Source organism: Callospermophilus lateralis, chromosome 8 (assembly GCF_048772815.1).
Source record: "Callospermophilus lateralis isolate mCalLat2 chromosome 8, mCalLat2.hap1, whole genome shotgun sequence".
NCBI lineage: Eukaryota > Metazoa > Chordata > Mammalia > Rodentia > Sciuridae > Callospermophilus > Callospermophilus lateralis.
Genome location: NC_135312.1, coordinates 107,555,622 through 107,582,747, shown reverse-complemented (window position 1 = coordinate 107,582,747; position 27,126 = coordinate 107,555,622). Strand labels below are relative to the sequence as shown.

At 37.2% G+C, this 27,126-nt stretch overlaps 1 protein-coding gene across 4 annotated transcripts in view; it reads left to right on the top strand.

Moving 5' to 3' along the window:
• Positions 1 to 27,126, top strand: part of Fnip2 (folliculin interacting protein 2) — a 111,825-nt gene that overhangs the window by 24,811 nt on the left and 59,888 nt on the right. For 2 of the 4 annotated variants that reach the window (XM_076864248.2, XM_076864246.2), the window contains exon 1: positions 9,314 to 9,521. The exons of the other annotated variants lie outside the window; for them this stretch is intronic. In XM_076864248.2, coding sequence (XP_076720363.2) covers positions 9,346 to 9,521 — 176 coding nt within the window. In that variant the 5' untranslated portion in view covers positions 9,314 to 9,345. Of the gene's footprint in view, positions 1 to 9,313; positions 9,522 to 27,126 lie in introns of those variants that run through there. 4 annotated transcript variants of the gene reach the window in all.

Here is a 27,126-nt window from a genome sequence, read left to right as displayed (position 1 = left end):
AGTACTGAATCACCAGCCTTTTTATCCTTTCTTTTGAGACAAGGTCATGCTAAGTTTCCCAGGCTGGCTTCAAACTTGTGATTTTTCCTCCCTCAGTCTTCCAGATTGCTGGGATTACTGCATGCACCACCAGGGCCAGATAACCCTTAAGTAGCACTTTTTCAAAGAAAGTGTAATGTGTATAGTTTAAAAATTCCTCTCATTATATGTATTGTATTGCTGCTTAGTATTAAATAAAGTCTCCAAATAAAGGAAAATTGTGGAGTTTTGTTTTTAGTTAAATACTTGAAGAGTATAATAGCTGCAGCTACAGACTTTTACTGACTTACATAAATATCAATATTTTATTATGTTGAAGGAAAAAAATAGTGTGGATAGAATTTCACCCTTCCAGGGAAAATACATTTTTATATATTTATTTTTTATTTTCCTTTTAGCTGTCTGAGATTGTTTTGACTCTGAAAATTCCCTTACAATAAAAACAATAGAATTATTATAGAATAAAGAAATCTAGTGATCATTACTAGCAAGAAGTTTTTTTAAAATGAAAGTAGTTCTCCCAGGATTGGAGATTTAGCTCAGTGGCAGAGCACTTGCCTACCACATGCAAGGCCCTGGGTTCAGTCTTTAGCCCTGAAAAAAAATAAAGTGAAGTAAATAATTTTACCTATTAATGTAAATGATATATGCCTGTTATTAGAAGATGTAGAAGATTAAAAAAAAAAAGTCAGTTTGGCTACTCCAAGACACTTTGATATTTATCTCTGGTATTGTTTTCTGGTTTTTTTTTTTTTTTTTTTTTTTGCCATGCTGGGAATCGAACTCAAGGCCTTATACATACTAGGCAGGCACTCTACCACGCATGGAACCACATCCCCTTTCCCCTATATTTGGTTTTAAAAAAGCGCACTTGATATCAAAGTACCTGTGCAATTTCAGATCCTTTTCTTTTTAGTTAATATTACAATATAAAAATCTTTCTATGTTTCACATATTTTTATCTAGACATGCTATTCATTCATTCATTTACTCATTTCCTTCTTTGTGCTGGGTACTAAATGCTTTGTTCTTCAAAGTGTGGAGACATGGGTGGAGAAAACAATCTAGATTACAGTGAATAACTACAGCTCATTCTGAATTTTCATGTAACTTTTTGTTTTGTTTTGGTTTTGGTGCTGAGGATTGAACCCAAGACCCAAAGAGTACTAAGCATATATTAAACCATTGATCTATATCTCCAGCATCATGTAACACACACACACACACACACACACACACACAGATATATATATATATATATATATATTTTTTTTAAGTTATAGGTGGACACAATACCTTTATTTTATTTTTATGTGGTGCTGAGGATCAAACCCAGTGCCTTATGCGTGCGAGGTGAGCGCTATACCACTGAGCCCACAGTCCCAGCCCCCTCATGTAACTTTTATTTGAAACTGAAGGTTAAATTATCTTGTAGGCAGGAAGTTCCTGGTTTTAAGTCAAAGTACTAATACTGGTTGATTTTAGTATATGTTTAAGCTAACTGTATGTGGGTAAAAAAAGGAAAAAAAAAAATCACTCTGCTTAGGAGCCTGTCCCTTAGCCTAGTGTTGGACTGGACAAAGTTGAGAGTGGAAAGCAGAGCAGGCATCCTGTGTGGTCATTGATGTCCTTGGCTCCTGCACAGGGATTGTTTACAGGAGAGCAGGGCAGGGTTCATGGCAAGGTGTCTGACAAGAGACTTAGTCACCTACAAAGCACGTGACTGGGGCCTTGTCCTCAGAGGACTAAATTAGGCAGACTCCAAACATTCTCAGTGGTGTAAGATTTAAGATGGTGGAGAAAAAATTTCTTAATTTATCAGTCAGTTATGTGCAACTGCCTCCTCCTTAACATTTTTCCAAGTCTGTCCACAGATGGTCCTGCACAGGTGTGCACCACTAGGAAGAATAGTGCAAGAATGAGAGGGGTGCAGGTTTACTTGTGAGCAAGAATTCCAGTGCCTGGGTTTCAGTCCTGACTCTGCCACCTGCATGTTACATACCTCAGGCCCAATTCCTTAACTTTTCTGGGCTTCATTCTCCTGTTAAAAAAAGATAATACTGCTGCCTACTTTCTGTGATTAAATGAAGCATGTAGAACAATGCCTGGCATGCAAAATAGGCCCTCAGTGAATCTAGCTAACTATCATCTACCTTGTATAACCAAGTTTGTACATATTGCCAAATTTCTTAAGTGCTGAGCTAGTCAGATGGTTGAGTTAACACTAGGGCAGTTGTGTTATTTATTTACTTATGTAGTACTGGGGTTCAAATACAGGGCCTTTTGCATGCTAGACAAGTGCTCTATCACTGAGCTATAGCGCTAGCACCTATGTTATTTTTTGGTTGCACACTGAACTGGTATTGTGAGGATGGGCTGAGCTTAGTAATCAAAAGCTACCCCTGATGGCATTTCTGAAGACAGACTTGGTTTCAATCTTGGATCAGTTTCTAAAGCCCTTTTCCCTAAGGCATGCTGCTTCAAAAAAGTTCTCACTCTCTTACCCAAGTCTGCTTGCTTTAGTCCAACATGAGGGCCTTTTTTGTTTTTTAATAAGTTTCATACTAAATTATAGAGAAAAGTGTATGTATTCTGAGTGGTCCTAAATTATACAGAGTAGTATATATATTTTGTTCATAGCACTAGCACTGAGATCAAGAAACAACATTCTGTAACCTTTTTGTGTTGCTTCCTGGTTATCACACTTTGAAAGTCACAGATGGAAATGTTTGTGATTGGTTGTTGTTATGTATGGAAGTCATTATGGGGGAAGGTTGGTTTGGTACTGCAGATCATGAACCTCACTGCTCCCTCTCTTCCTGCATTTATTCCTTTTTTTTTTTTTTTAATTACTAAGGTAATGTGAACTGGCAAAGAAAGAGTCTTTATAAGAAGATTCATTAAATGAAAATATTGGACTGGACTTTTCTGTCTTCAAACTCATTTATTTTGATTGAGACTTTTGAGGGTTTTTTTTTTTTTTTTTTTTTTTGGTACTGGGAATTGAATCCAGGGGTGTTTAACACTGAGCCACATCTCCAGCCCCTTTTTATATTTTATTTAGTGGCAGGGTCTTCCTAAGTTGCTGAGGCAGGCTTTGAACTTGTGATCCTCCTGCCTCCGCCTCCTGAGCCACTGATATTACAAGTGTGTGCAGCCACACCCAGGTTCTAAATTTTTATTACATATTGTGATCTGCTACATTTTTATAACCTCAAGAGTGAGGTCAAGGGAATGCAAAAGTGCATCAGTACTTACCTTGAAACTTTCCAGATTTTTTAATTCTCCCAACTGTAAATCAGGCATTGGCCAGGTATGGTGACACACGCCTGTAATCTCACCAAGTTGGGAAGCTGAGGCAAGAGGATGTTCTAGTCCAGCCTAGACTCTGTTTCTCAATAAATAAATAGATAGGACTGGGGATGTAGGTCAGTGGTAAATTGCCCCTTCGTTCAATAATTCAGTAAAAAATTAAAAAATCAGGAATGAGAGTGGGCCTTTCTTGAATAGGAGGTAGATCCTGGGGTCACTGCATTGAGTTTGAGCATAACATGAAACTTTGAGTGTTTTGGTTGATCAGAGATTCTGTCCATGTGCAGGAGGTTGGACTGGTGGTATTTATTGATTCATATACTTGGTGCTTTTCTATAGGACCACTCAGTATCTAGGATATGAGAAGGAAAATTGTACAAACATCAGCTTAAAAAATTAAGGGACTGAAAAGAAAATAATTAAGAACTTGAAGAGAGCTTGCAGAATGGAAGAAAATCTTTGCCTAGTACTCTTCTGACAGAGGGAGGAAAAACATACATATATATACACACACACACATATATATATATAAATTTGCCCATTTATTGACTAGGTTATTTGGTATTAAGTTTCTTGAGTTATTTATATATATGTACATAAATAATAATATATAAATATTTAATATGCTTATAATAAATATTATAAATTATATTTTAAATATAATAAATATAAATTATAAATATATATATGTATATAAAAATAACTTAAAAAACTTAACACCAAGCAAATAGTGTAACCAATGAATGACAAGTGAACTAAACAGAAATTTTTTAAAATAAAGAAATACAAATGGCCAGAGCCAGGATTGTAGCTCAGTGGTAGAGTGCTTGCCTAGAATGAGTGAGACCCTGGGTTTGATCCCTGGCACCACATAAAATTAAAACAAGTAAACTAAGGGATAGTGTCTCCATCTACAACTACACACACACACACACACACACACATACATGTAGAAAGAAATACAAATGGCCAACAAATACTTGAAAAAATGTTTAACATCCTTAGCAAGCAATCAGGGAAATGCAAATTAAAACCACACTGAGATTTTTATCTCACTCCAGTTAGAATGGCAGTCATCAAGAATACAGATAATAAAAAAAGCTGGCAAGGATGTAGGGGAAAAAAGAACATTTGTATATTGTTGGTAGGACTGCAAATTAGTACAACCGCTATGGGGATTCCTCAAAAGACTAGCAATGGAATCACCACATGACTGAGGTATTCCATTTCTTGGTATTTATCTAAAAGAACTAAAATCAGCATATTAGAGTGATACATACATATGTTTTAGTAGCACATTTTATAATAGCCAAGAACCTGTCTAGGTGGGATGAAGAAAATGTATAAAATTGTATTTATACAGTGAAATTTTACTTAGCCATGAAGAAGAATGAAATTATGTTATTTGCTGGTAAGTGGATGGAACTGGAGAACATCTTTTTTGGAGGCAGGGGGTACCGGGGCTGAACTCAGAGACACTCAGTCATTGAGCCACATCCCTAGCCCTGTTTTGTATTTATTTAGAGACAGGGTGTCACTGAGTTGCTTAGCACTTCTCTTTTACTGAGGCTGGCTTTGAACTTGCGATCGTTCTGCCTCAGCCTTCCAAGCCCCTGGGATTACAGGTGTGTACCACTGTGCCCCGTTGGAGAACATCTTCCTAAGTGAAATAAGCAGGCTCAGAAAGTCAAAGGTTCAATGTTTTCTCTCATATGTGGAAGCCAGAGAGAAAAAAGTAATAAAAAAGGTATCTCACTGGATTGGTGTTGTGGCTTAGTGATAGAGTGCTTGCCTAGCATGTGCGAGACACTGGGTTTGATCCTCAGCACCACATGAAATAAATAAATAAAATAAAGGTATTCTGTCCATCTACAATTAAAAGCAAATTTTTTTAAAAAAAGGATCTCTTGGGTTGGGGATGTGGCTCAAGCGGTAACACACTCGCCTGGCATGCGCTGGGCGCTGGGTTTGATCCTCAGCACCACATAAAAATAAATAAAGATGTTGTGTCCACCGAAAACTGAAAAATAAATATTAAAAAATTCTCTCTCTCTCTCTCTCTCTTTAAAAAAAAAAAAAAAAAAAAAAAAAGGGATCTCATCAAAATCCAGGGGAGACCAATAGAGTAGAGGAAGGGTATAGAGGGAGACAGAGGAGGGGAGGGGTAAAAGAGGTTCTGGGGAATTAAATTTACCAAATTGTGCTATGTGCATATATAAATATATCACAATGAATTTCACTTTAATGTATAATTATAAATGCACCAACTTAAAAAAAATTGAGGGGAGACCAACAGAGTAGAGGAAAGGGATCAAGAAGAAGGAGCTGGGAAGGTTATAGGGAATGAAATTGATCAATTTATGTTAGCTGTTTTTACATATTTCACAACGAATGATTCTTGCTATTATGTATAATCATAATGTAACAACAAAAACAAAAATATTGAGGTGTGGGCTAGGGGTATAACTCAGTGGTAGAGTGTGTGTGCAAGGCCCTGTGTTCAATACCCATTTCCAAAAAATGAAAGTCTGAACCAGTAGTCTTCTTGCCTTATGCATATCACGTAGGTTCAGTTCACTATACTTCTCTGCTCCTCCCTCCCAGACTGGTGAAGTTCTCTGTATTGTGGAAGTATCAGAGAGAGAGCAACATTCCAGTCAACATGTTGAACTGCTGGAGGAGTATGGGAGTCTCGTCGGTGGTTGCAAACACTTTTCTAAGTTTGTAAACTTTGGATAAACCAAATTATTTTCTGTAATGTATGGATCAATTATGTGAGGGAAGTTGAGAACTCAACCATGTGTAAAGTTACAAATAAGATTGATGTTAAATTATAGTATGCTTATGATTTAAGACTCAAAAGTAGGGTCCACAGCATGATAATGGATAGCAGCATGAGTGTATTATTCCATTTCAGGAAAGAGAGAATTGAGAAAATAGGGAGATTGGTTGAGGGAAAGAACAGACTTTAGGGCTCTAAAGGTCTAAACATACCTTCTCTCTACCCAGTGAGATGCTCTGGATTCTCAGAAAAATAATTGATCTCAGAAAAATAATAATGATACAGTTATTGCTTGTTTTTCAATTACTGAAGAAATTTTAGAACTCTCAAATAAATATAAAGAAATTGGGGTTCAAATAGAAGCATCCATTTTAAGTACAATAGTGGTTTTGATGTGCATCTGTACTTTATTATTTTTTATCTGATTTTATACTGTGGAATTAAGGGTTAAGGCCTGGGATAACAGAGGAAATGACATTTTCACTTTTTAATGTCCTTTGCATTAAAATTACCAAGTTTCCTTTGCATTAAAATACCATGTGAGTTACATTGATTCTAGTGACCATAAGATGGGAGCCTCTGGGAACTTTTGGTGTAGAAAATGAGGTTAGAGTGCAGAATGAATGTGCAAGTGCCTCCTGCTCAGAATGTGTGCACAGGACTGTCACAGAAGTACTGCTTGTTGCAGGTAGATTTGTATCAGGTTTAATGCACATACTTAGCTTCATCAGGAATTATCTGTTGGGCATCTACCATGCATAAAACTTAGCACATTCATACAAAGATGAATGTCAAGACCTAGGGTTTTTTTAATATTTATTTTTTAGTTATAGGTGAACACGATATCTTTATTTTATTTTTATGTGGTGCTGAGGATCGAACCCATGCTAGGTGAGCACTCTTATCTCTGAGCCACAACCCCAGCCCAAGACCCAGTTTTTATATTCAAAGTGTTTACAATCTGGTTAGGACATAAGATACATATATTGTCATAAAACAAGTATGGTTAAAAAGTATTATAGGGCAATACAAGGAACAGAGGCCTAGGGAATGAAAAATTCTTCGTGGGGAAGATGGAAGTTTTGCTTAAGGAAGTAATTATCCAATTGGACAGTTCCCAGCCAGCAGCACCTGCATCCTGGATCTTGTTAGAAATGTGAGTTCTCAGATTCCACTTCAGAACTTTGGGATCAGGAGCCCCCAGGGGTTGGGCAGCAATTTGTGTTTACAAGCTTAAGTTTGGACATCACTTTACCAAGGAAATGGTGGCTGAAAGATGTGCTGACTGAATTTAGGGAGGAACAACAACTGGCACATATAAGGTACATGAGGATGGGTGCCTAAATGAAGGGGACTGGTTAAAGGGACCTAGTGTTTTTTGTGCCATTTAGTTTAGTTTCTGTTTAAGAGAATTCTTTGTGAATGTAGCTAAATCCTTTTTTCACTTAAATGTCCTTTATAAGTATGTTGTCATTTTGATGTCTTATTATTTACAATGTTTGTACCTCCTGGATGAGGAATAAAATGTACATGTTGATATCATCATTCAAAGCCTCTGGAAAATGTAGAAAACACACATCTGTTTTGTGTCTAACTACCTGATAAAAAATTCATATACAATAGATGTTCCAAAAGAGAATTTCATGACTTTTCATCAGATCCTAGGTAAATATCTGTTAGAGATTGAAGTTTTAAAACTAAAATTGAGTTTTTATACATAAAGAGTGGGGTGTATTCCCCTAGTACCTCTATTACCTATTTTATAAACTATAGGGTTTGGGGGCATTTTTAAGGCGCTGTCTCTCTCTTCTCTTGTGGTTTTTAGGCCAGACCCTAGGTAATTTGAAAAGTTGGTTTGGAGCCACATGTGAACCCCTTGTTAGGTGGGCACAGGATGTTGAGAGGAGGCTCTGCTTCCAGTCTTTGCTCTCCCAATCACCATGTGCCTAAAACTGAAAATACTTTTATAGTGCTGTATAAGTAATCTTCTGATTCTCTGTTAAAAAGAGAAAGTTATCTCTTTTTAACCCATGACCAGATTATGGCCCTGCAGTTAAGCTTTAAGCTCAATGTGTTCTCCTTCCTAAAAAATTAATTCATCTTCTCCTATTCTGATTTTTTTTAATATTTATTTTTTAGTTGTAGTTGGACACAATACCTTTGTTTTATTTATTTTTATGTGGTGCTGAGGATCTAACCCAGGACCTTGCACATGCTAGGCGAGCACTCTACCACTGAACCACAACCCCAGCCCCTCCTAATCTGATTTTGACTCGATACTGTCAATTTAGCATGTGCCATGGAGAAGCCAAGCTATTGCCATAGGTGTACTGCATTCAGATGACGTATGTTGGTATCAGAAGTCAAAATTGAAGTGGCTTTTGTCCTAGGGCTTTCTCAACTTGGATGTTGGAATTCAGTGCAAGAGTTTTGAGGGTTTATGGCTTGTCATTATTGTTACTCTTTTTGCTTACTAATTTTTTCCCTATATTAAAGCAAGAGAATGTCCATACTCACTTCCTTCTCCCTACATCACCATAATATACATTTAATCCTACATTTTGGTTGCTGTCTCTCACTTGCTATGGGTAGAGTTTTGCAAGGTTGCAGAGTAAGACCTGTCAGCTGACACTTGCTCACATGAGAGCCATTAAGAGGGTGGTGTGGCCAATGTCAGAACAACCTTGCAGCTGAAGGCAAGTCACTGCAACTGCCCAGAGCCATATGAATAGTCTTGTGACCAATTAATTGACTACAACATAATCTCCAGCTAGGGAGCGCAGATGGAGTGAGTCAGTCCAAGCTGCTCAACCTGTTGAGTGTTTTTTCTTTTGCAAACTGGAGTACAAGCTTGGGAACAAAAGTAGGAAGTGGGATTTGCACTCTATGTTTATAATGGGTTTGCTGAGAGCTTGTTTTATAATGTGATGGATGCATTTGACTTCCTAAATCATCCATGGGCTTAATTTACGTAACAAATAAATGTTCCTCTTTTTTTTTTTTTTTTTTTTTAAGCTTCTTAAAGAGGAAATTAGTAGGCTGTTGCCAAGTAGCTTGTCTCATATACTGTATAGGGAGTGAAATGATAGCTTAGAACTGCTGTTCGCTGCGGAATATTCCTCAAATAACAAAGGAACTTCAAGATTTTTGTCCAAGTCCACGTTCACATTGATGGTTGGGATAAACCGGAAGAACATTAAACCACTCCGAAGATGTGTGGCGGCACAGCAAAAACCACAAACCGGCCAGGAGGCTGGCAAGATTCTGCCAGATGTGTGAGTGGTGTCGTCTCTGGTGCTGGGAGAATTTACAAGACGCTTTTATGCACAAAGACTCGAAAATGTGCTGGGGTTGGAAGGGGCACTGATCACACGGAACCAGATGACAGGTTTGAAACTTTAGTTCTATTTTAAAGTCTCAGAGAAAGTTTTAATTCACTGGTACCAAGTAGATAGAGTTGTATTGACCTGAAAGATGTTTTTCAGTAATGCCTCAAAGTGGAGAAATGGGCTTACTGATGTGTGTACACAGAGAAGACTTTTCCTTTAGGGAAAAAGTTTTAGGCTTGGGCATTTTTTTAGAGATTCTTATGTTTCGACTACCCATCTGCTTTCTTAACTTTTCATTATGTTTGCTGGCGCCAACCATAAAAGAAATGGCTATATCCTTGTCCTTTTGTTGCAACTTGAACAATACTATTTGCATTTATTTATGGGGGAAAAGTTGTAGTCCTGAAGTACCTCCATACCTAGTAGTAGATAGGGCACAGGATTGTGCTACTTCCTAGCTGCACAGTAGGTGAATGCCCGTGCCTTCTGGTGGAGGCAGGGTGCTGAAGGAGAGCCCAGTCTCCCTCTGGAAAATCCTTTTCATGAGAGAGGGATAATTTTAATACTGGAGCTTGTCTAAAAAGAATAACTTTATACTTGGTATATTCTTTTAGGTTATTTCATCTACTTTGGAAGAATTCATTAATTTCACTAGTAATGGAACTTAATTGAAACACTATTTGTAAAGAATTTTATTGCATATTAAAAAACAAGAAGAAGAAGAAAGAAAGGAAAAACTATGAGAATTGTGTTTCATTTCAAAATCTTTATCTGTCGATAGTAAGGAGAACCAAAGGTTAAGCTCTGCTTCTCACGAACAGTATAAAATAAAGTTTCTAAATTCATTTAAATGTTTTTTTCTTACAGGAATTTGCTCAAAATGAGCACATTTTATAAGCTGTTTATCTCATAAGTATGTTCATTGATTTGAATGACAAATAACCAGGATATAGTTTCTGTCATGTAAAAATCTTTGAGGAGAAACTTAATTAAAGGGTAAATACTTCACTATAATCTGAGAACCCAGTAGATTGGAGAGTTAGAAGGGGGAAGTCACTTCAAAAGTGTTGGGTCATATGTTGTCCACTCAAAGAGATATGTTTGTAGAAGAGGAGGTAATGAATGATGTGGTATTTTAGAAAAATACATTTGAGTATTCAGATAAGGATTTCACTTTTATAATGTTTTTATCTATTTCTTATCAAGAAAGGACAGCTGGGTGATAGGAGAGTAATGGAATGGCTTAGTTTATCTGAATCCTGATTGAGATCCCCAGCTCTGCTGCCCAGGAGCCTTATAACCATGGGGAGGTCTCTTAGATTTTCCGGGTCTCACTCTCAGTTGTTAAAGTAATATGAATCTACCATATAGTTTAAAATTATTTTCTAAAATATTCTGAGATATACTATTAGGACCTTCTGTATTCTGTATTTTGGTTATCCTATAGAATTCTACCTCTCCTAGTAAGTTATTTGGTGTATGCCATTTAAAAAATAAAATAAAATAAAATTTTTATATAAGCTGCTAACCTTTCAGTGACTTGGCTGTTTTGGGTAGGATTTTAACTATTTTTATTTAAGCAACACTTTAAACTTAATGAAATGTTTTTGTACCCATTCCCCCTTTCTTTATCCCCCCCCCTTTTTTTCTGTACTGAGGATTTAACCACTGAGCCATATCCCCAGCTCTTCATTTTTTATTCTGAGACAAGGTCTTGCTCAGGGCCTTGATAAGTTGCTGAGGCTGGCTTTGAACTTCTTGTGCTCCTCCTGCCTCAGCCTCCCGAATCACTGGGATTACAGGTGTGTGCCACCCCTTTATCTTAACCTCCTTTATATTTACTTTCCTAATGCTAAGGTTTTTTTTAAAAAAAATTTTTTACAATGATGACAGATTTTTAGATTAATTTGGAATTAATTGGAATTAATCTCTGGTTACCAGATACCTTGGTAGACGTCATTTATTTTCTCTTCCCTTTGTTACAGTCTTAAGAATATATGTGTTCTTTGCAGTATTGTGCGGGTATCCAGCTTTGTTATGAGTTGGGCCAACCTCAGGGGTAGAAGTGAATTATTGACAGAAGCTCCTGCTGTGGGGATCTGGCTCCAAAGTGCTCATGAGTTATCTGTTTGCCTGAGTTATGTGGCAGTCAGTTAGGGAGACTTCCAACTCACCCTTTGCTCTTGGCTATCTGAAATCAATAATATCAGGTAGTTTTCTTAGTTGAGCATACTGACCAGTAGGGAGATGTGTACACCCCCTACTCCCCCTTCCCCCCTTATGATTTTTTTCCCCAGTAATTCAAAAGATGAAGAAAAAAGTCTCCACAAATACACTAAAGTCACATGGCATACATAACAGTGGCCACTGTGCTAAACAGACATAATTCAATGCAGAAAGAAACATTTTTATTGTCTCATTGTGGTTTCATGGATAGAAGTTGTCCTCTATATCTTCCACTCCTCTTCACCTCTGTAATGACAGGTATTGGGGTTCAGTTCGTTTTATGAAGTTGGAGATTTAACAAAGAGCTACAGTTTCATGAGGCATTGTCTAGTCCTTTGTCAATACAAATCTCCTTGGTAACAATTCAGATATGGTAACTTTGGAGTATGATGCTGAGTATATGATGCAGTGTTCAAATAATTGTTTCCAGTTTCCCAGTCTTAAAATCTGGACTGTAGCTAGGCTATTAACAATTTTTGATTTTGGCCTTATTCAGAAAATTAGATAAGGCCCTAGGACTAGGACTGATTATATGAACATTTGCCAAATATATCTGTGAATCAGTGGTAAGAGAAAACCTGTCATACCTTCTTGTTTTAAAGTATACCCTTCACATGCTGAAGAGGAACTGAAACAAAATACTTCAGAGTCAATTAAGCTTACAGTTTCATATCTTGAAATTTGAATTCAGAAGAAATTTTCTGTGCTGCTTTAGTTACCACCATGGGTGCTTGGGGTGTGACTCAATGGTGAGCCAGCGCTTAGCATGTGTAAGACCCTGGCCCCAACACCAAAACACTACAATCCCCTGGATGGAAAAAGCAGAGGATTGAGTTTAGATATGGATTCACATACATTTTAGGTCAACTAATTCTGTTTAAAAAGGAAAATTCTTAGATTGTCTATGGTGGTTGCTTTAAGAGGAAAGTGAGTGCAGAAACCAAGGTGTATTTTCACTAGTGAACTGCTTCACAGACATAAGCCAACCATGATTTGCTACCAGTCTTTATTTATAGAAACTAGGATTACTGACTAGGAAATGCAGAACTAGTCCCAGATTTAGATAGCAGTATGTTAAAGCACCAGACCAAAGAATTCTGAAGAGTCTAGGAAAAGGCTGCTAAAATAAAGTACAATGCAGGTTGTAGGCGTGGGAAGAATATTTTTCATTGTGTTCTGCACATAGAAACAGTGTGAAATTCTACTCTGATACTACTTAATAGAAAAAGTAGGTGTTGGACAGGTTGAATGAAATGGGTGGAGAAAAAAAAAAAAAAAACAACCAAAGCCTAGTCAGCTGATAGTCTTGTGCTTGTGACAAACTTCCCAGGGAGGTTGTACATTGCTGGGTGTGACTATGTTCTGGTCATTACTGTCACAAGTTCTTCTGTCCTTCCTGCATTCCTTCCCTTTTCACTGATTTTGTGTGCGATGAGGGTTTTTCTTTGTCTAGTTATAAGAGCTGATTCCACTAGTTGATGGTTGTGAGATGTAATTTGAGACTGAGTAAATGCATGAAGGAATGTGGTGATAATCTGGTATTGCTGCAGTTCCGTGTCTGATTTAGATTCCAGCTTTCGTCTTTTCTCTCTGAGGACATGTCAATTACTGGGAATGAATTCACAGCAGTCTAAATACAGGGGATTTTCATAGAAACTGACAACTGATATAAACTTTTATCTGGGTCTCATCTTGATAAGCGTTGATGACATAACAGGGTAAAGCACTTGTTATTAGTCACCATAAGTAATCATGTCCAGAATGACAGTGTTCCAGACGGAAGGCGAGTTTACTTCATCGCCTTGAAGTCTGCAAGCCATGGCAACTTCTGAAGCCTTTTCCCCTCAAGTTCCTGCTCAGCTCTGTGCTCAACTGGAATGCTCATTGGCCTGGTCCAGGATTCCTGGTTCTCCTATTATGACTCCTGTTGTGAGTCAGGCTCTGGCTTAGCCTTATCCTTTTATTGTTAGAATGACAAAAGCTGAATATCTGCTGAACAGAGATGGAGCAAGCTGTGATGGGAACTGGTGAGAGCCATAACTTGTGACCCATCTAAGATTATAATAGAGCTCCCAGTCCAGGCTCACCAAAGCGAATCTAGCCCGCAGTCTGTGGAAACACCAAGATTGCTAAGAATTTTTTTTTTTTTTTTTTTTTTTTTTAATGGGCCTAAAGGGGATGTTTGGATATCAGGTATAAATACATGTGTTAAGCTTTATATTTGAAGAGTTTAATCTAAAGTTCTATCAGTTTAGAAAGTTTAGAAAACTACTTTCAGGTCTTTATAGAACAGATATTAATGCAAACCCGTTTCTTACTATTCCATATCACCCTTCTCAAAGTAAATTAAAAAAATTAAAAAGAGGAACTTTATGAAATTAAGTTATTGTTTCATCTCTAATGTGTGAAAACCTGTGGAAAGAACTTTTCTACCTTGATTTCATGATTGGGGGTAGGGAAGTCTTCTCTGCCTTGAATTCACTATGTCTTTGGGAATGTTTCCAAATATCTCTGTTTCTACTCTCTTCTAAAAAAGCAGAGATGATGGATTGGGTAGTAATTTCCCAAGTGATTTTTTTTTTTTTTTTTTTTTTTTTTTAACGTAGGTTCCTGATTCACTTTAAATCACTGAATCAAATTCCTGCAGGTGGAAACTGTAAAGCTTTGTACAAGGGAGCCAAGTTTGGGAACTACTGTGTAGGTGGTGTTAGGTCCTTTCAGCTCTTAACTTTCAGAAATGAGAAGACTTGGCTCTGAGTAATCAAGGGAATCAAAACTACCTTACAGTAACCGTTTTCCATGTAAGGGAGCAAGCCACATAGATATTTGCTGAAATACAGTCTCAGCAGAGTGAACAGCAGATGGCAAAACATGCCTGATGTGCATCCTAAAAAGAAAAATGTTTCCTGAGGGCAAAGATGGTTTGGATTCAGAACGCAAATGGCCAATAATCCTTTGTGGGAATGTGAATAGGGCAGAGGTGTGCTACTAGTAGGCAGGACTAGCAGTGGCATGCTATGATATGAGGGAGGTAGAGGTTCCCTGTCCTCCTAATATTGCTCCCACTGTCCTTCACTTGATAGCAAAACCTCCTGTTACTCAATCCTTGTTTCTTTGTATTTAACCCTTGTTCTCTGTAGGCAGTAACTCATACCTTAGTGTGAACTATTCTTATGAGAATCCTTTGCTCTTTTGGGAGAAGCAGAAAGGGCAAGGACTGGGAATGTTCCCTGGAGCAGTGTGAAAGTGGACCCTCACCTTTCCAGCTGAGTGGATGGAACTCATGGAACTTGTGAAGTGGCCTGTGATTACTGCTGAACAGGAACAGACTTGATGGTGATATCTGAAGCTCAAGCAATGTGTCCTTGTTCTCATCATCACAGGGAACCCTCTAGCGGATCATAACAGACTAAATTCAGAGAATAATCCTGTCACATATTTTAAAACTATTGCCAAAAATTCCTGTATTTAAAAAAAAAATTCCTCTGACAATTGAAATTTAAAAAAAAAAATCCCTTTTAGACTACATTTAGAGCAGTTTTAGGTTCACAGCAAAATTGAGCAGAGTTCCCATAATACTTCTGCCCCCATGCACCTGGGGCTTCCCACGCTGTTGACATTTCCCACCAGGGTGGTGTACTTAACCAATTGTAAAACAACTGATGAACCTGTATTGACGCATAGTTATCACCCAAAGTCTGTAGCTTCCATCAGTGTTCACTATTGGTAATGTACATCTAATGGGTTTGGACAAATGTATGATGTGCTTTATCTATTATTCATACAGGCTAGTTTCCCTACTCCAGAAACACTGTGTACTTCACGTACCCATTCCTTCTCTCTTCAGCCCCTGCAACCACTCATCTTTTTACTATCTCCACAGTTAAACCTTTTCCAGAGTGTCATTTGATCAAAATCATACAGTATTTAGCCTCTTCAGAATGACTTCTTTTACTTAATATACTTAAGGTTTTTCCTTAAGTATCATGGCTTGATAGCTCATTTCTTTCTAACCCTGAAGAATATTTCATCTATAATCTTTTTACCCATTGAAGAACAGCCTGGTTGTTTCCAAGTCTTGGCAGTTATCAGTAAAGCTACTGTAAACATCTGTGTGCAGATTTTTATGGGAACATGTTTTTAACTTGATTTCTGGATTGTAAAGTAAGAGTAATGTTTGGTTTTTTAAGAAAATGCCAGATTGTCTTCCGAATGTCTCTATGACCAACCCTTAGTAAGAGTTTCTCTTACTCCATATCCTTGTCAGCATTTGGCATTGTTAGCCTTCTAGATTGGGCTATTTTAATAGTGAATAGCTCGTATTTTGTTTTAATTTGCATTTTTCTAATGACATGATGTAGAGCATGATTCTTGCTATCTATCTTTTCTGGTGAAATGTCTGCTCAGGCCTTTGCCCTATTTTAAATCATGTTGTTTGCCATTTTTAAAATCATGTTTTGCTTTCTTATTGTCAAGTTTATAAGAGTTTTTGTTTTTGTATTGGATGGCAGTCGTTCATTAGATATGTCTTTTACACATATCCACCCCCCCCTCCCAGTATGTGGCTTGTCTTCCCATTCTCTTTACAGTGTCTTTGGCAGAGTAGAAGTTTTTAATTTTGCCTTTTGTTAATTTCTTTTATGGGTTGTGTCTTTGGTGTTTTATCCAGAAACTCTCAGCCATACCCAAGTGACCTAGGTTGTCTCTTGTGTTATTCTTTCTGAGTTATATTTGCATGCTACATTTACATTGGCAATTCATTTTCAGTTAATTTTTGTGAAGGTTGTAAGGTATGTTTCTAGATTCAGTTGTTTCAATACCACCTGTCAAAAGTTCAAATTCAACTGTTGATTGCTTTTAAATGAAATATTAAAAAAAATTTTCCAGTGGATGTATTTAGAGCTGATCTCAGCACCCTGTCTGTGTTCATGTCAGGGAAGCTACTTTCCTCCTTTCTTTTTAAATGCCCTCCTTTTGAACTTTATGTTGGTATTAATTAATTAATTAATTAATTTTTGGTACTGAGGATTGAACTCAGGGACACTCAACTGCTGAGCCACATCCCAGCCTTATTTTGTATTTTATTTAGAAACAGGTTCTCACTGAGTTGCTTAGCGCCTACTATTGCTGAGGCTGGCTTTGAACTTGCAATCCTCCTGCCTCAGCCTCCTGGGCCGCTGGGATTACAGGCATGCACCACCACACCCGGCTTGTAAATTTATTTTAAAGAATTTTGTGATTTTTTTTCTGATTTATGTTAAAACAATACAGTTTTATGAAATATTTGGAAAATGCAAGCAAGCAAATTTAAGAATGAAAGTCCAAATCATCCTTAATACTACTACATAAAATTGAACTATTAACACTTTTATTTATTTCCTTCCAGTGGTTTTTTTGTTACATGGGGGTAAGCTAAGTTGTACTCAGTAAATTATATTATACATCAAGTTATATGATCTGTTTTTCTCTCATTAAATAACATGATAGTTTTATCATGTCATTAAAATTGGCTTTTTGTTTGAGTGTATGCGCCTGTATGGCCAGGCCCTGTCACTCTGGCTAGTGTGTGTGGCTATAACAGGCTGTCTAATGATGACCCCTAAATTAGACTGCCTGCCTCTGCACTTGGGATAGCTATCACAAATTGCCCTTCATATATGATCATAAAATTTTGTATCTCTATCTGTATTTATTTAGTGTGGACAGTCAACTCAGATTTTGGCCAATCTAATAATAGGTATTGATTTTTATTTCCTTATCTCTCTCTCAAATCAGGGCTTTGTACCTGCTAGGTAAGTGCTCTATCACTGAACAACATCCCAGCCCCCTCCTCCTTTTGTTAAATTTTGAGACACAGGTGTCTCTTAAGTTATCCAGGTTGGCCTTGAACTTGAAATTCTCCTGCCTCTGGCTACCAGCTTTCCTTTTCTCTTTTTAAAAATGGGGTTTAGCATTTTTCCATGTTTTAAGACTATCTCTTTTTGTGTGTGTGTGTGAACTTTCAGTATCTTTTGCCTACTTTGCTGTTGTTTTAATGAATCTTTTAAAAAATTAACTTATAGTTTTTTAGTATCGGGGAGATAAGTCCTTTGTGATATGAACTAATTTTTTCAACTTTTTAAAAGGCCTTATTATATATAGATAGGTATTTTAAATTGAAGTCACACTGTAGGTATAATTTTGTGTTCCAAGTTTCAATCTTAAATTATATTACCAGTATTTGTAGTTTTCAAATAGAGCAGATTTTTACACCTCAGATGGGGAAACAGAGGGTGTTACCCTAATTCATTTGCCACTGGTGTTGAGCCAGTAGTGTGGAGTTGGGAAAGCACAAAATCCAGAGTCTGGTGACTTTGGTTTGAGTTCTGACTTTGCCTTGTACTGGTTATAACCTTGTTGAAGTCTCCTAACTTCATTGTAAAACAGATTATATAATACAGGTTCTCACAGAACATTTCGTGAAGGTCAGCTCAGGTAAATTCTGTAAAAGTGTTTGGCAACTCTAAAATGTTAGGCAATTATTTGTGTTGTATGCTGAGCAGTTTTTTTTAAAAACAATATTTTTATCCAAAAATGTTCTTTTTCAAAAATAGATCTATTTATTTATTTGTTTGTTTGTTTATTTATTTATTTATGGTGTTGAGAATCAAACCCAGTGCCTCAATGTGCTACGCAAACGCTCTACCACTGAGCCACAACCCTAGCCTACGCTGTGTAGTTCTGAACAAACTTGTCCTGTCTACCTCCCAGCACCAGGCCTTGGAAACTGATGTCTCTGAGCTCCATGAGAATTATGTAGTAAGAAGAGCACTTAAATAGTGTGATGGAAATTCATTTGATACAGTACTAGAACAGCAATAGCAAACTAAAAACCATAGATAGGTTTAACAAATGAAAAAAGGGATACTTTTTTTTATAGGTTTAACAAATGAAAAAAGGGATACTTTTTTTTAGAGAGAAAAGTTCTCCCATTCTTGGGGGACACAGGGATTAATGAAGGACAGGAAGATGTGATATATAAATGTTGAGAAGAAAGCTCAATAAATGTCATTGTCTAAGACCAAACTACATATTTGGAAACTGAATCTGAATGCCTTGAATTCATTAAGGTGGTTTCCTTGTAGGAGTTCACCCACTGCCTCATGCTTCAGCTACCAAGAAGCCTCTTAAAGGAACCGGTATCAAGGGTATTTGTCTAAAAGTGATAATAGTCCCACCCACTACTGGGGGTTGAACTCAGGGCCTCACACATGCTAAACAAGTGCTCTACTACTGAGCTGCATCTCCAACCCTGTTTTATTTTATTTTGAGACAGAATCTTGCCAAATTGCAATCCTCCTGCCTCAGTCTTCTGAGTAGCCAGAATTACAGGCATGCACTATTGTGCCTTGCAATAATATATTCTTTAATGGATTTTTAAAATGAGGGGTTGCATACTGGAATTGTGGCTTAGTGGTAGAGTGCTTGCCTAGCATGTGTGAGGCACTGGGTTTGATCCTCAGCACCACATAAAAATAAATAGATAAAATAAAGGTATTGTGTCCATCTATAACTAAAATTTTTTTTTTTTTTTGTAAATGAGGGGTTGTTTTTGTTACAGTACTCATCTTTTTTATTTTACATTAATCAAGAGATAGTACAGTCACATAGTTTAATATTCAAATGGCACAAAGCTGTGGTAAGCAGTTAGAGCACACTTACTGTGTGCCTGACTCTGTTAGGTACTTTATAGATTACAAGAGAAAGACTGAAATGTAAACAGTATGCAGGGAAGTCATCTGCTTTCTCCACTCTGAACAACCCAGCTTTCTGTAGGTATATGGTAACATTTAATACACAATGTTCTTTGTGTGTGCATGTTTGTTTTTGTGGTGCTGGGCATCTGTTGTACTGATGAACTGTACCCCAAGCCCATACTACTACTACTACTACTTTTTTGTACCGGGTATTGAACTCGGGGGCATTCGACCACTGAAACACATCCCCAGCCCTATTTTGTATTTTATTTAGAGACTGGGTCTCACTGAGTTGCTTTGTGCCTCACTTTTGCTGAGGCTGGCTTTGAACTCACCATCCTCCTGCCTCAGCCTCCTGAGCCCCTGGGATTACAGATGTGCGCCACCATGCCCAGCTACTTCTTTTTTTCCAGTTAGAATTATGTCTTAGAGTTTATTACACTATAGAATTGCAAAGGAGGAGCTTCCTCATTCTTTGTTGTATCTAAATAGCACTATATCATATGGACATACTATAGTTTTTTTTACCATCTATGTTAACAGTTCATTTTTAGTCCTTTGCTATTCCAAACAGTGCTGCAGTGAATACTTTTTGTACATAATTGTTTTGCACCTGTGCAACTTTATATGTGGGACTGGTTTCCTAGAAATGGGGTTCCTGGATCAAGGGTATATGTGTTTGTACTATCTCTTTTAGGAATATTATTTTGTAACCAGAGACAAATTACAATCATTTATTTATTTTGGTTCTCCCAATTTACATAAAAAAGACCTTTCACAGAGAATCATATTTTTGACCTCTGGAAACTTCTAGGAAAATAGAAATATTACCTGATCTCTGTTTCACTTAATTAACATGTGAAACAATTAGAATTAATATGTAAAATAATGTCTCCAGTCTTTGAAAGCCATTCATTCATCGTTACTAGAATACGGTTTCCCTGGAAATAGGGAAACCTTGCCTTCTGGAAAAGCGAGGCAGTGGTGTTTGCAAGTTACTTTTTAGCAGAGCCATTGTACATTTCAGTAATCCAAAAATTTATTAAGTCTTGAATGCTTTGGTTATGCTGACAAGGATATAAAAAAATTATCTCGGTGAATATTGAATTAATGCACACACAAAGATGAACAACAAAAGTCTTCTTGCCAGGTTTTTCTTTTTTAAAGTGCATGCATTTTGTAGTTTGTAGATGTTGGAAAAGAACAATTAGTGCTCATTTAGAAATGGGCCATATATAGATATTCGTGGAGTTTAGGGAATAAACAATTAATAATAGCAACAATAAAATCTGGAAAACTGGTCAAGGACAGAATCTTAACTGCGTGGGATGACCTGCCTTTTCAGTGTCCCTCTTACTCCAAAAGGATTTACATTTTATCCCTTTAAATTTTGTAAGCATCTTTTGAAAGTTTTATTGATGAGGCATGTTTTTATTAGGAAGCATGCTTATCAAAGCATAGAGTGTATCTAGAAGTGTTAAAGAATACCATACTGCAATGTACATTAATTAATTCAGATTATTTTCCACTTAGAACCTGGCTGAGATCATCTGCTGCAAAGTATCCTGTGCACATTTAATAGATCACAGGGGTTTATAGTGTGTTAGAGCTGGAAGGACCAGACCTGTGGGGATAATTTTAGCCTCACCCCATTTTACAGAGGAGGATAGGTTAGACTGTCCTCCTCTGGTCACAGACTATATATATCCCAGGCCTTCTGACCTCTAATGTAGTTTCTTCTGCACTGTGGTAGCCCCAGGGCAGTGGAGCATGAGTAGTGGTGGTGTGAGCCACATGGAAACCTCACCTCATTCAGTTTTACCTTATATGACCCTGAGCTCAGAAAAGATGGGAGAAACTGTCTTCTGTACTTGATACTTCATAATAGCTAAACCTCAATCTGTATTGTGACTCATACTGTAATGTTTGGTCACTGCTGTGAACACATTCTGTATAAACTTAAGTGGTTTTGTGATGTTTGCTGCCATTTATAGCATTGTTTTGGTGGCAAGCGTGGGAAACAAGCTAGGAGCTATACCCTACTTAAAACAAAAGCTTCTCGCTATTGTCTTTGTTAGGGATCAGCTATCTTCAGGAAAATAGGGGACCTGCAAGTTACATATACCTCTTTTGTCCTTCCCTCAGAAAGAGTATTAGTTACATAGATGAACAATCCACTATCCCATAATTCCCCAATCCTAAAATCTTTGAAAAATCTTTTGGAATTGATCTGAACTGATGGAAGGCTATTTATAGTCTCCATTTAATCCACCTAGTTAAAGTATTCATAATTTGGGCTGGTAAAATATTAATTTGTTTGATTTTGGGGTTTGATTACATCTTATACTATGGAGTAGGTATTATGTAGTTTAAGCAGCTTCCTAAAATTGAGGGATCTGAATTCTGAAATATCTAACTCTGAGGATCTCTGTTAAAGGAGTGTGCACCTGACCTTGGAATTATGCTCTACATAAAAGCACTTTTGTACTTATGTAGTTCTTTTGACAATCTTATGGGACGATAAGGCAGACATATTTTGGGAAAGTTTATAGTACTAGAATTGGAGGGTTCTTCAGTTAGTCACCCGAGTTGAAACAGGTAGAGTTAGAAGCTCTATTTACCATGGCGAATGCTAACCCAAGTCCCAGGCATCATGTCCTCTGTGACTTCCATCCTTCACCCTACTATACGGTCTTCTCTTCATCCTTTGACTTCCCCATAAACCATTTAGACATTTATCTGAGTACCTGTAGCAGTGGACTGTTACCAAGTTTACTTAGGTATTTATGTGCATTTTGAGGTCAGAAATGAATCTAGTTAATTTCTGTTACCATAACTGGATTAGGACAGGTGCTTAACAGTGTGTGGAGGAATTGTGGCAGAGTGTGCTTTGGGACTTGTGTTCTTTCCATGCCATGCTGCTGACTATGTAAGATATGTTCTTCATCCCAAATTATTCTTAAGAGTAAAGGATTTACTTACATATCACTATCCTTTTGATATTTTTAGTTTTTATTAGAGCATTATAATACCATAATAATGAGATTCATTGTTACATATTCATACATGCACAAAATATAACTATAATTTGATTTCATATCTCTCCTTCCCTCCCTTCACCTATTTTTTTAAAGACAGAAAAATTGTAACCAGTGTCTAATGTAATTATTTTTTGATAAGATATCAGTAGGATACATTTAACGGAATAATTAATTAATTAATATCTTTAGTATTGCATATTAAAGCTTCTTATGAAAATTGGAATCTTAAAGCACTTTTTAGTGTACTCTTAACCACAGGACAGTAACTCAGTGGTGAATTGTTATGCATTTCCTATGAAATAACACCAGGCAATTCTTGCACACCTAAGCCTGCAGAAGTACAAAATAGGGAAAGAAAGGAGAGTCAACTAATTTGCAGATTATGTTCCCATTAGCCATCTTCTTAAGAGTATTAAACTAACAACAACAACAACAAAAAAGATAAAATAAATACCCATTCTGTTACTGCCATCTATTTACACAACTTTTTCTTGAAATAAATAGCTTGCTACTGGATGGGGAAAAAATGTATATTTTTGTGCTGACAGGTGAGCTCTGAATGCCACCTTGAGCATAATTTTGACTTCTCTAGTCCCAGTTTTCCTTTCTTTTCGGGTTGTCATTCAGCCCTCTTCACTTTGCTTGAGCAAAACTTTTGGAGACATTTCTGTTTGTAATTTAATTTTTTTTTTTTGTTGAGAGTAGAGAAGTGCTGAGAGTTAAAAACATAGACTAGGGTTTAAGAGTAGCTGGAATATATCATCATAAACATAGTAGGTCCCGTTGGAGCAGGGGTTATGATTCGTTCATTGTTTTACTCCAGTTCCTGAATGATTGCTCAACACAGTCAGCAGGCAAGAACTACCTTTTAAATACATGGTATTCATCAGTTTTTGTTATCATTATTGTTTTCTTTTTTCTTTCTTTTTAAAAAATATTTTCTTGATTTTGATATTTCTTTATCATATATGAATTTTTAAACATTTACATTCTTAGGTCACAAGACTGCTCTTTAGACTCTTTACGTGAAGTTGTTTTTGACAGTAGAGGGTTGCTTCCTTGTGGGAGACCAAAAGAGGAAAGGTAAATCATGCTTTTCGATATGGGCTTACGCTCACTTCTGGTCTGATTCCAGTAAAAGTTTGAGGCAAGAGTAAACTTGGACAATAGAACTAGTCTTGGAGGATATAGCAAATCACCCTGCAACAAATTATATAACTGTGCTCTCTTCCTTATTGCCATTACTCTTTAAAACCCTGGGGACAAAATACAGTACTACCTCTCCATTGACCTGAAAATGCTCTTCTCAAACCACTTCAGTATTTTTTCAAAAACGCAGGTCAGATCATGTTATTGCCTCTCTTGAAAACTTGGAATTGGTACACCCCTACTTATAAAACAAAATGTGCATTCCTTGGCATAGCGTCTAAAGTCCCCCACAAGTAGTCTTGAACTCGCTCCAGCTTCATCTGCTTTATCATTTGTCTGCAAGAAACATATTCCAGGCACACAAGATTTTGATATTGTACCATTTGCTTTTTTTGTGTTTGTGCTGTACCCTCAACCCTATAATGACTCCCTTGTTCATTATTCCCTCTGTGTCTTTGTCCTGATTTTATTCTTATGAGGACACAAGTCATTTGATTAGTGTCCTTACTAATTTAGTATGAGCTCATCTTAACTTGATTACATCCATAAAGACCTTCTTTCCAAACAAGGTCATATTTGTAGGTATAGGAATTAGGACTAGAACCGTACATAACACATGGGTTTATAAATTTTAGAGAAGACTGTTTTGCTTGTCAGCTTTCAAGGGAATAATTCAGACTTTGACTATTGCTTTCTGCTCTTCATTAGTAGTTCCAAAAATAAGGTGTAGTTTCCATTCTAACCAGGCAGATTTTAGTATCATAGAATTTTAAAATCCAAAAACTTCCACTTGTAATTTTGTTTAAAATTTTACAGTAAGAAAAAGTAGGCCATCTTATTTTCTTGTGCTTAAAGTCATAGTGGGCAAATAATACATGGTCCCCTGAGACCAGATGTGGTAGTGTTTCCTTACTCCCAACAAAAGCAGACAAACAAGATTGTTTTGATTAAAATGCATTTCTCTGAAATGGTCAGTATTTTAAGGCAAACAGCCCAGGGCTTATTGTTTATTGAAGAGTTGCCCTCAGTCATATGGAGACTGTACCATTTGATATTATACCATTTGCTTTTTTGTGTGTTTGTGAGTTATCCTCAGTAAAGCCCCAGGAACTTTGTTCAGGGCTCACAGAAATTCCATAGTAAGTGACGATTAGATGTTGAAGTGACTGTGAATGAAAATATATTTGTCACGTGACTGCTACTACTAACTCAAGCCCTGTTAGTGTGGTAGGGAAAGGAGCTGGCGGAGTGCTGGGAATCTCCCTGGATTATCTCCTTTAATCTTCACAACATGCCCTATGATCTGCTAGGGAGACTTTCCCAAGGCTATAAAACTCGTGGGAGGCAGAGCTCAGATTTGATCCCAGGCCTTTCTTATTCTGAAACCCTCATTTAGTGGCCTTTGTCAGGTCTCTTCTTCCTTTACCCAACTGTGCAACTGTTAATTCCCTCTGCTAATATTAGAGATGATAAATGTCAAAATTATGGTTGGGTGTTAAACTAAAGAAAGTGGTCATATGAGAGAAGAATAGAGTTTTCCTTGTTTCTATAAAATACTTTTAAAACACTTGCGTCAAAAAATTGAATAATCTGACATATGTACTTCTCCTGTACCTTTTAGTTCCATCTTTTTTGATTGAAAAAGAACATGAAATTTTAATAAAGTCTTATAATCATTATTAAATTTGAATTATTCCTAGATAGGCTATCTTTGGTTTAATTGATATTTTGAAACATTCATCATAAGAATGGAACAACTTGTAAATTATAATGCTATTTTGGCAAAAATGTAATTATTGAGACAAAATAGAGTAAGAAAATATAAGGCAGTTACATCTTTGTTGACTTTTTTCACTCACTTCTAATAACTTCAACCTGTGTATTTTGATTTCTGTTTGTTTCTTTGTTGTGCTGGGGATGGGACCCACAGCCTCATGCATTCTAGTTAGTGCCCTACACTGAGCTACAGGCCCAATCCTTGGACTGTTTTAATACATAATTTCAGAGAGTGTTTTAATGGCCTTTTGTAATTTTAAATTCAGTGGTTTGAGTCACAGTCATCAGACTTTAGGTTGTGACAGAAAATGAACTTCAGGGAATAGTGCTTACTCAGGAATAGCTGGTTTCAAGTGCCAACAGGAGTCTGTGTCATTCCATTGCTCACCTACTTTTCCTCCACGTTGACTTCATTTTCAAACAGGCGCTTACCTCGTGATGGCAAAAATAGCCACCAGCAATCCTGGGATTACCATTTACAAGCTGAGCAACTAAGTTTTGGGACTGGCTCCCATAGCTCAGCTTAGGTCATGTGGCCATGTCTCATTGCCAGATCTAGAACTTGGACTACCTCTGGACTGAGAGTAGAGGAAAAGCGCTTTCCAAAATAAACTTGCCATGCTGTTCTCAAAATTAGGAGAAAAGAAGGCTGGGCATAAATTAGAACACAGGTTGTTGAAAGAAGGTACAATCAGAACTTTGTAATTTTTGCTGCTGGGATTTAAGAAAACAAATCTGCTGCACTAAAAGAGCATGTTCGTTTTTAACTAACCACTGCTAGAAAAAGGAAAGAACCCAAAATGCAGTTTGTGATTGGGTACCAGACTTTGTATTGATTTTCTTTAAAAATTACGATATTCACACTCCTTCAAAGACTTTAGAGTCCCTACTGTGTGTCACCCCCTGTGTGAAGTGCTTTACGTGTTTTATTTATCTGTACAGGTACTTTGTGAGGTCAGCATTACCATATTCATTGTCCTTAATCAAAGGAGATGAAAGGTCAGAGTGTTTGGATTGAATCCAGATGCGTCTAACTTCACTTATACAGTCTCTTACTTTTACAATTGTCTGTCCATCTGTTCCCTGTCTCTCTTACATCCTCCTCCAGCAGTCCCTGTCTAAGCACCTGGCACCTCGGTTCTGCCTCTTGAAGATGTCTCCAAGCCTCCCTCCATTCCTGTTGCTCTGGCCTTTATTAGGGAGGGCCTGAACTCTTCTCATACATTCTCTTTGGCGTACCTGCCTCTAGTCTTAGCTCACCCCCATTTTCCTTAGAGCAGCCCGGCTGAACTTTTAAGCAGTATGGATCTGATCTCAACAACCGTCTGTTTGCCTCGGCTTCTCCTTGCACTGAGAGCGAGATCCTGCCTCTGCTGCTTTCCGATACCTCGCCACACTCTCCAGGCTCTTTTTGTGTCTCTTCCCCTGGTGCAGCAGTCTTACACTTGCCACGTTCCTTAGTCTTCATAGTACATTCTTTATTCTCGTTCTCTCTTTAACTCTTACTTCTTCAGTTTTGTCTTTAAATGTCACTTTAAGTCCTCAGGGACTTCTTGCCTCTCCCACTCCTTCAATCTGGAAACCTGTGTCTCCCTCACTTCCTTTGCTTTTTCTTTTTGCACTTTTGACAGTTTTTAGCTGCACATTTACATACAATTTATTAGTCTGATATTCCTCATTAAACCTTTAATGCAAGGACTGTTTGTTAGTCACTGACTCTTTGGCATCTGCCACAG